At 49.3% G+C, this 9,740-nt stretch overlaps 1 protein-coding gene across 1 annotated transcript in view; it reads right to left on the bottom strand.

The window, feature by feature from the left end:
* Nucleotides 1–9,326: 9,326 nt before the first annotated feature.
* The window catches only part of LOC111520607 (uncharacterized protein C2orf16-like), a 15,090-nt gene continuing 14,676 nt past the window's right edge, over nucleotides 9,327–9,740 (bottom strand). The window contains 1 exon segment of the mRNA XM_031936697.1: nucleotides 9,327–9,740. This exon segment is cut by the window's right edge and continues 393 nt beyond it. Coding sequence (XP_031792557.1) covers nucleotides 9,505–9,740 — 236 coding nt within the window. The 3' untranslated portion in view covers nucleotides 9,327–9,504.

Here is a 9,740-nt window from a genome sequence, read left to right as displayed (position 1 = left end):
AACTGGCCAGGCGTGGTGGCTCACGCCTGTAATCCCAGCACTTTGGGAGGCCAAGGCGGGCAGATCACGAGGTCAGGAGATCGATACAATCCTGGCCAACATGGTGAAACCCGTCTCTACTAAAATACAAAAAAATTAGCCGGGCATAGTGGCGGGCACCTATAGTCCCAGCTACTCAGGAGGCTGCGGCAGGAGAATGGTGTGAACCCGGGAGGCAGAGCTTGCAGTGAGCTGAGATAGCACCACTGCACTCCAGCCTGGGTGACAGAACAAGACTCCATCTCAATAAAAAAAAAAAAAAAAAAAAGTATAACTATATGTAAAGTCAAATATTGCATCTAAAACATAAGGATTCAAAAACGTAAAAAAAAGGGGGGGGGGTTAGAAAAAGACGTAACATGCAAAGAAAGCTATACTAATAGTAGGCAAAATAAAAACAAAGACCTGGCTGGGTGCGGTGGCTCACGCCTGTAATCCCAGCACTTTGGGAGGCCAAGGCGGGCAGATCACCTGAGGTCAGGAGTTGAGACCAGCCTGACCAACATGGTGAAATCCTGTCTCTACTAAAAATAACAAAAGAAATAGCTGGGCATGGTGAGGTGTGCCTGTAATCCCAGCTACTTAGGAGGCTGAGGCAGAAGAATCGCTTGAACCCAGAAGGCAGAGGTTGCGGTGAGCCAAGATTGTGCCACTGCACTCCAGCCTGAGCAACAAGAGCGAGACTCCATCTGAAAATATATATATATATACACATATTTATGCATCATATATGTGCTGAGAATCTTCTAGATCACAATCCTGAGCTAATGAATCCTATATAGATGTTGTTTTAACTTTTTTCTCCATCATTATCCCATCATCACCCTCTCCACCCGTAGGCATCTGTCCTTGCAGGTAACTCTCCAATTCATCTTCCATACGTTATTTACATACATTTGCATATAGTCATGACAAATACGTAACATTTTTCAATGTGTATGTTTTTGGTTTTGGTTTTGAGACAGGTCTCGCTCTGTCACTCAAGCTGGAGCTAGAGTGCAATGGTGCGATCTCAGCTCACTGCAACCTCCACATCCCGGGCTCAAACGATCCTCCTGCCTCAGCCTCCCAGGTAGCTGGGACTAGAGTCGCACACTCCACACCCGCCTAATTTTTGTATTTTTTGTAGAGATAGAGTTTCACCATGTTGCCCAGGCTGGTCTCGAACTCCTGGACTCAAGTAATCCACCTGCCTGGCCCTCCCAAAGTGCTGGGATTACAGACGTGAGCCACTGCGTCCAGCCTTGTGTATGTTATCTACACTCACGATGGTTATAAATTCTGTTCTGTTTCTCGCCCTTTAAGCAAATCTGGTGCTTTTGGCATGTTTTGTTTTTTTTTTTTTTTTTTTTTTTTTTTTTGAGACGGAGTCTTGCTCTGTTGCCCGAGTTGGAGTGCAGTGGCCAGATCTCAGCTCACTGCAAGCTCCGCCTCCCGGGTTTACGCCATTCTCCTGCCTCAGCCTCCGGAGTAGCTGGGACTACAGGCGCCCGCCACCTCGCCCGGCTAGTTTTTTGTATTTTTAGTAGAGACGGGGTTTCACCATGTTAGCCAGGATGGTCTCGATCTCCTGACCTCGTGATCCGCCCGTCTCGGCCTCCCAAAGTGCTGGGATTACAGGCTTGAGCCACCGCGCCCGGCCTAGGCATGTTTTGCCACATGAAAACACAATGCATTATTTCTGGCCACTGAAGTGTGTTCCACTAGATTCCTGCCCCCTGTTTCCCACATCCATCACCCTTTTTTGAGCTCTTTGCTGCTACAGAATCCCCCGTGATGAATATTCTTGTTCCTCAGTGTAACACCCAGGAGTGGTGAACCTAGTGAACGAGTTTTCGATGATCGATGAGTGGGATGCTGAAACAGGGAGTCTGGGAGAACAGATTTTTTTTTTTTTTTTTTTCTTTTTTGAGACAGAGTCTCGCTCTGTCACCCAGGCTGGAGTGCAGTGGTGCGGTCTCAGCTCACTGCAAGCTCTGCCTCCCGGGTTCACGCCATTCTTCTGCCTCAGCCTCCTGAGAAGCTGGGACTACAGGCGCCCGCCACCACGCCCGGCTAATTTTTTGTATTTTTAGTAGAGACGGGTTTTCACTGTGTTAGCCAGGATGGTCTCGATGTCCTGACTTCGTGATCCGCCTGCCTAGGCCTCCCAAAGTGCTGGGATTACAGGCGTGAGCCACCGCGCCCAGCCCCAGATTTCTTGAGAAGCATCTGCTTTGGAAAGAAGGCGACTGAAGCATTGAGCCAGTGCCATATCTACATCTTCTTCTTCAGTAAGCAATGATGCTTTCATGATCCAAAAAGTCAATAGCCATAGAATGAATGTGCTTCCCAGAGTCAAAAGGCCATACCAAAAAAAAAAAAAAAAAAAAAATGCAATTACAACAACCAAAAAGATTGCTCCTCCTCAAGGCTGTGTACAGAGCTAGTATACTTGTGTGATGGATGGACCCCATTACACTGTATGTACTTGAAAAGCAGAAGTCACATAATGACTCCTGCTGTATGCCGCAGGTAAGCCATTGCTGCTCACTCCTCTCACTACATACTGTTTGGACGAACGGAGGCAAGATGGTGCACTTCCGGGTTCTTCATGTCCCCCACCCCCAACTCTTCCGCCCGCGCGAAAATGCAGCCGGCGCCTGGGAGGGTGCAGACCAACTGGGCATGCGCCAGGTGACGTCAATCAGAAGAGACCGAGATTTACCTGGTCGCACCTGCGGAAGGCCCCGGACACGCCCGCGCCCCGCCTATTGCCCTCCCACTCCTAGAAAAGCCACTCTTGGCCAGGGTCCCACGCGGCCTTCTCACAGCCCCACTCCTGTGGGGATGTCGGGACTGTGGGAAGTCTGTGGAGAGCCCCATGGGGGACTCTGCCGGCCTCCTTCGCCGGAGGCGGACAGACTTCTCCCCCACACCTTAGGTGACCAAAATAAACTTGCAGTTTTGCTGTTACCCTTGCCTACTCGCTGGTTCTTTTGTGCCCTCTCTGGTGGTCTTAGAAAAAACAAATCACATACCGCGCACTATTCTTCAGTAAGACTGCAGGGGTTTTCATTCTCTTCAAAAATGAGTGGCGTCTTGTTTTCATTGCTTAACTCTGATTAAAAATAAGGTCGGCCGGTGGCTCAAGCCTGTAATCCCAGCACTTTGGGAGGCCGAGACGGGCGGATCACGAGGTCAGGAGATCGAGACCATCCTGGCTAACACGGTGAAACCCCGTCTCTACTAAAAAATACAAAAAACTAGCCGGGCGAGGTGGCGGCGCCTGTAGTCCCAGCTACTCCGGAGGCTGAGGCAGGAGAATGGCGTAAACCCGGGAGGCGGAGCTTGCCGTGAGCTGAGATCCGGCCACTGCACTCCAGCCTGGGTGACACAGCAAGACTCCGTCTCAAAAAAATAAAATAAAATAAACATGGCAAATGGCAAATATCTTCTCCCAGTCGATCAATCATCTCTTTTTTTTTTTTTTTCTTTTCTTTGAGAGGGAGTTTCAATCTTGTTGCCCAGGCTGGAGTGCAATGGCGTGATCTCAGCTCACTGCAAACCTCCACCTCCCGGGTTCAAGCAATTCTCCTGCCTCAGCCTCCCGAGTAACTGGGATTACAGGCATACGCCACCACACCTGGCTAATATTAAGACTTTCCATCCATGAACATGATATGTTTCTCCACTTATCCAGGTCTTCTTTTATTTATTTATTTTTTTGAGATGGAGTCTCACTCTGTTGCGCAGGTTGGAGTACAGTGGCGAGATCTCAGCTCACTGCAACCTCCACCTCCCAAGTTCAAGCCATTCTCCTGCCTCAGCCTCCCAAGTAGCTGGGATTACAGGCATGCGCCACCACACCCAGCTAATTTTTGTATTTTTAGTAGAGACAGGGTTTCACCATATTGGCCAGGCTGGTCTCGAACTCCTGGTCTCAGGTGATCCGCCCACCTCAGCCTCCCAAAGTGCTGGGATTACAGGTGTGAGCCACTGTGCCCGGCCAGATTGTGGACTTTTAAATGGGCAAACTGTATGATATGTGCATTTTATCTCAATAAAACTGTTTTTAAAAAAAGATACGTGGGGGCTGGGAGCGGAGGCTCAGGCCTGTAATCCCAGCACTTTGGGCAGCCGAGGCGGGTAGATCATGAGATCAGGAGTTTGAAACCACCCTCCAGCACGGTGAAACCCTTTCTCTACTAAAAATGCAAAAAACTTAGCCAGGCATGGTGGTGGGTGCCTGTAATCCCAGCTACTCGAGAGGCTGAGGTAGAAGAATCGCTTGACCCTGGGAGGCGGAGGTTGCAGTGAGCCGAGGTCTCACCACTGCACTCCAGCCTGAGCAACAGAACAAGGCTCCATCACAAAAAATAAAAACTAAATAAATAAAAGGCACATGGGGACATGGAAGGTCGGGGACTCCAGCTTCCACAGCGGACACGGAAGGTCGGGGACTCCAGCTTCCACAGCGGACACGGAAGGCCGGGGACTCCAGCTTCCACAGCGGACACGGAAGGCCAGGCAGCTCTAGCTTCCACAGCAGACTCAGAAGGTTGGGGACTCCAGAGGAGGGGCAGAGAAACTGATGGCAGCAACAGACGAAACAGTTGCCGGTGACGTCTTTCAAGCACTGAGGAATTTTGTGCCCAACCAAAGCATTATTCAAAAGCGAGGGCAGGCCAGGAGTAGTGGCTCACGCCTGTAATCCCAGCACTTTGGGAGGCCAAGGTGGGAGGGTTGCTTGAGCCCAGGAACTCAAGACTAGCCTGGGCAACTTAGAGAGACCCCATCTCTACACAGAAATTAAAATTAGCTGGCTGGGCGCAGCGGCTCAAGCCTGTAATCCCACACTTTGGGAGGCCGAGACGGGTGGATCACGAGGTCAGGAGATCGAGACCATCCTGGCTAACACGGTGAAACCCCGTCTCTACTAAAAAATACAAAAAAACTAGCTAGGCGAGGTGGCGGGCATCTGTAGTCCCAGCTACTCGGGAGGCTGAGGCAGGAGAATGGCGTAAACCCAGGAGGCAGAGCTTGCAGTGAGCTGAGATCCGGCCACTGCACTCCAGCCTGGGCGATAGAGCGAGACTCTGTCTCCAAAAAAAAAAAAAAAAAGAAAAAGAAATTAAAATTAGCTGAGCGTGGTGCTTTTGTGGTCCCAGCTACTGGGGAGGCTGAGGACAGAGGACGGCTCGAGCCTAGCAGCAGGAAACAGGCCACCTCCATGTGAAACTGCAGGCTGTCCACTGATGAATGCTTGAGAGGAAACTTCCAGAGGATGTTTTCCAGAAGAAGGAAACTGAGCCCGGAAGGAAGAAGAATGGTGTAAGCAAGAACCATGCCTAGAGTTGATGGTGGCTGCCTGGCGAGTTTACACAAACACTGACTGTAAATAAACAATGATGAGCAACGTGGGAGGAGCTAAGAAGCTGGAGAAACGCCCACAGCTGTCGGAGGAGCTGGGCGGGGGAAGAAGCCATCCCCAGCTCCCTGCACGACTCTCAGCAGAGGAGGAAGAGAGGGCCATCACGTGTAGGCAATGCTTTGTTTAAAAAGACACATGAGGCTGGGCGCGGTAGCTCAAGCCTGTAATCCCAGCACTTTGGGAGGCCGAGACGGGCGGATCACGAGGTCAGGAGATCGAGACCATCCTGGCTAATACGGTGAAACCCCGTCTCTAATAGAAAATACAAAAAACTAGCCGGGCGACGAGGCGGGCGCCTGTAGTCCCAGCTACTCGGGAGGCTGAGACAGGAGAATGGTGTGAACCCAAGAGGCGGAGCTTGCAGTGAGCTGAGATCGGCCACTGCACTCCAGCCTGGGCGGCAGAGCAAGACTCCGTCTCAAAAAAAAAAAAAAAAAAGACACATGAAATGTATAAGGTTGCTGCTTAAAATGGGACTACAGTATATCACTTCTAAGTCAGTCAAAGCAAAACAGAACAAAAACAAAAACAGAAGCTTAATAACTCCATCTAAGAGAGGAAGGAATCTCTACCACAAGACGGTGAAATGCAAAGGGTGGCGGGGAGCAGCCCACATATGTCAGAAATCACAGCAAACCCCAGGGGCTTAGCGCATCAGGAAAAGGACAGAGGCTCCAAAATATGGGAGCTTTTAAAGCAGCTCCACAGTAGTCACAAGACACAGCCCTCACCTGAAAGCGTGAAGAAAGACTGAAAGGAGCTGGATGAAAATGACTGCAGAAAAGGGAGGGAGGGAAGCAAGGAGGGAGAGACAGAAAGCCCGGATGGCAGCGACTCCCCATCCCACGCCTCCTGGCCTGACCCCACGTCCAGCAGACAGTCACACACCCCGACACCCACAGTGTTGAGAAAGTACAAAAAGAGCAATGGAGAAAATAAAGATATGAGCAGAACTAAATAAAAATGTTTAACATATACAACAAAGAGAATCAACAATACCAAAAGCTGGTCTTTTAAAAGACAAAAAAATCAACAATATTTAGCAAAACTGATGAGAAAAAAAAAGGGTTGGGCAGGAGAACGAGTATGTATAACATGAAGCAGGGATGAAAAATGGCAAATAGGGCCGGGCGCGGTGGCTCAAGCCTGTAATCTCAGCACTTTGGGAGGCCGAGACGGGCGAATTACGAGGTCAGGAGATCGAGACCATCCTGGCTAACACGGTGAAACCCCGTCTCTACTAAAAATACAAATAACTAGCCGGGCGAGGTGGCGAGCGCCTGTAGTCCCAGCCACTCGGGAGGCTGAGGCAGGAGAATGGCATAAACCCGGGGGGCGGAGCTTGCAGTGAGCTGAGATCGGGCCACTGCACTCCAGCCTGGGCGACAGAGCGAGACTCCGTCTCAAAAAAAAAAAAAAAAAAGAAAAGAAAAATGGCAAATAGGCTGGGCACAGTGGCTCATGCCTGTAATCCCAGCACTTTGGGAGGCCAAGGTAGGTGGATCACCTGAGGTCAGGAGTTCGAGACCAGCCTGACCAACATGGCAAAACTCTGTCTCTACTAAAAATACAAAAATTAGCCAGGCAAGGTATCAGGTGCCTATAATCCCAGCTACTTGGGAGGCTGAGGCAGGAGAATCGCTTGAACCCAGGAGGCAGAGGTTGCAGTGAGCCAAGATCACATCACTATACTCCAGCCTGGGTGACAGAGTGAGACTCTGTCAAAAAAAAAGAAAGAAAGAAAAGAAAAGAAAGCAAATAATGACAAATGTAGCAGCTATTAAAAATAACAAACAGACTACTAAGCCGGGCGTGGTGGCACACGGTAGGGATTTGTAGTAGTCAAATGTGTTAATTTGTAGTAGTCCCAGCTACTTCAGAGGCCGAGGACCGCTTGAGGCTAGAAGTGAGTTCAAGACTGCAGTGACCTATGATGCTGCCTGTGAATGGCCACTGCACCCCAGCCTGGACAACATAACAAAGATCCCATCTCCAAAGACAGAGGCAACTATGAAAAGCACATCCCAATACATTTGAAAAACTTAGAATAAATGACATCTATGTTAAGAAGAAACAGAAGGCCAGGCGCAGTGGCTCTCACCTGTAATCCCAGCACTTTGGGAGGCCGAGCCAGGTGGATCAACTGAGGCCAGGAGTTTGAGACCATCCTGGCCAACATGGTGAAACCTCGTCTCTACTAAAAATATAAAAATTAGCTGGGCGTGGCAGCACATGCCCATAATACCAGCTACTTGGGAGGCTGAGGCAGAAGAATTGCTTAAGCCTGAAAGGCGGAGGTTGCAGTGAGCCAAAATCACACCACAGCACTACAGCCTGGGAGACAGAGCAAAACTCTCCATCTCAAAATTTAATAATAATGATAATAACAACTATCTCAATTTTGTAAAGTGGGCCAAGGACATGAAATAACGAGACTCTAACACCGGGTGACCATATGGAAAGAGGGACGGCATCGGTAGTAACCAGGAAGAGGGAGGATTAACCACAGTGACACACCCACATTAAGGGTGTAAGTTGACAGTTGCAAGTTTGGGTGGGGGTGCCGGGAAACAGGAGCTCTCTGGCAATGCTGGTTGGACAGCACCTGGCTGGGAGGACCCCTTGGGAGGACAGGTTGGTCACAGGAACCTTCTGACTTTCAGGCACCCACACCTGCAGGAGGCGCTTTGGGCAAGAAAGTTGCAGTTTGCTTGAAATAGCAACAAAAAGGAAACAAAATGTCCATCAACAAGTAAATAGGTAAGTAAATGTATATTTGGAGATCAGAGAAAACAAACTAGAACCATATGTATCCCCTACAGAAAATCTCTTCAGCCTAACACCTATTTTTTTCAAAAACAATTTACAGAAAGAGAAATACAGTATAATACTCATTACAAAAGTTTTCAGCATGTAAAACTTTTTTTTTTTTTTTTTTGTGAGATATTGTCTTGGTCTGTCGCCCAGGCTGGAGTGCAATGGTGCGATCTCAGCTCACTGCAACCACTGCCTCCCAGGTTCAAGCGATAATCCTGCCTCAGCCTCCCAAATAGCTGGGATTACAGGCACATGCCACCATGCCTGGCTAATTTTTGTATTTTTAGTAAAGATGAGATTTCACCACGTTGGTGAGGCTGGTCTCGAACTCCTGGCCTCAATTGATCCGCCCACCTCAGCCTCCCAAAGTGCTGAAATTACAGGCGTGAGCCACCGCGCCTGGCCACAAAACATTTTTAAAGGAACATACATATTGGAGTGTGAGGACCTTCATGAGAGTGGTAAATTCCAAATTCAAGAAATTAGGATGGGACAGAAATAATATGGAGAGATGGATGAACAAAGACTTCATTTATTTATGCCATTTTTCCCAAGTTGAGTGGGTTTATTCTTACATTTTTTAAATACATTACTGTTTATACCATCTGTTCAACTAAAATAGATGACTTTTTTTTTTTTTTTTTTTTTTGAGACAGAGTCCCGCTCTGTTGTCCAGGCTAAAGTGCAGTGGTGTGATCTCTGCTCACTGCAACCTCACCTCCTGGGTTCAAGCGATTCTCCTGCCTCAGCCTCCCAAGTAGCTGGAGTTACAAGCATGCACCACTACGCCTGGTTAATTTTTGTATTTTTAGTAGAGATGGGGTTTTGCCATGTTGGGCAGGCTGGTCTCGAACTCCTGACCTCAAGTGATCTGCCTGCCTCGGCTTCCCAAAGTGCTGGGATTACAGATGTGAGCCACCACACCCCGTTAATTTGTGTGTTTTTAGTAGACATGAGATTTCACCATTTTGGCCAGGCTGTTCTCCAACCCCTGACCTCAAGTGATCTACCTGCCTAGGCCTCTCAAAGTGCTGAGATTACAGGTGTGAGCCACCACGCCCGGCCTAAAATAGATGCTTTTGTAAATCCAATGTGACTCTGGAGACAACAGGGAGAGGCTAGACTGCTGGGGGCCTCCCTTAAGTCTGGACACAGATTCAGCAAGAGAGCTGTGGCCCGCTGAGCAGCCCATACACCAAGGGGTGGATTTCTAGAGGAAACAAGAAAAAGGGGCCCTAAAAATGGCACAAACAGGAACCAGGAAGTGACTGTGTGTCCAGCCTCACACGTGACCCTGGGCAGGGATATAAAGAGCCCAGGCTCAGGGAGCTCCACACCTGCACCTCCCTCTCACCTGCTCCTCTGCCTGCTCCACCCTCAATCCACCAGAACCATGGGCTGCTGTGGCTGCTCTGGAGGCTGTGGCTCCGGCTGTGGGGGCTGTGGCTCCGGCTGTGGGGGCTGCGGCTCC

The sequence above is a fragment of the Piliocolobus tephrosceles genome, chromosome 13 (assembly GCF_002776525.5).
Source record: "Piliocolobus tephrosceles isolate RC106 chromosome 13, ASM277652v3, whole genome shotgun sequence".
In the NCBI taxonomy this organism is placed as follows: Eukaryota; Metazoa; Chordata; class Mammalia; order Primates; family Cercopithecidae; genus Piliocolobus; species Piliocolobus tephrosceles.
The sequence above is the reverse complement of the archived record's forward strand: the minus strand, read 5'-3'. Positions and strand labels throughout refer to the sequence as shown.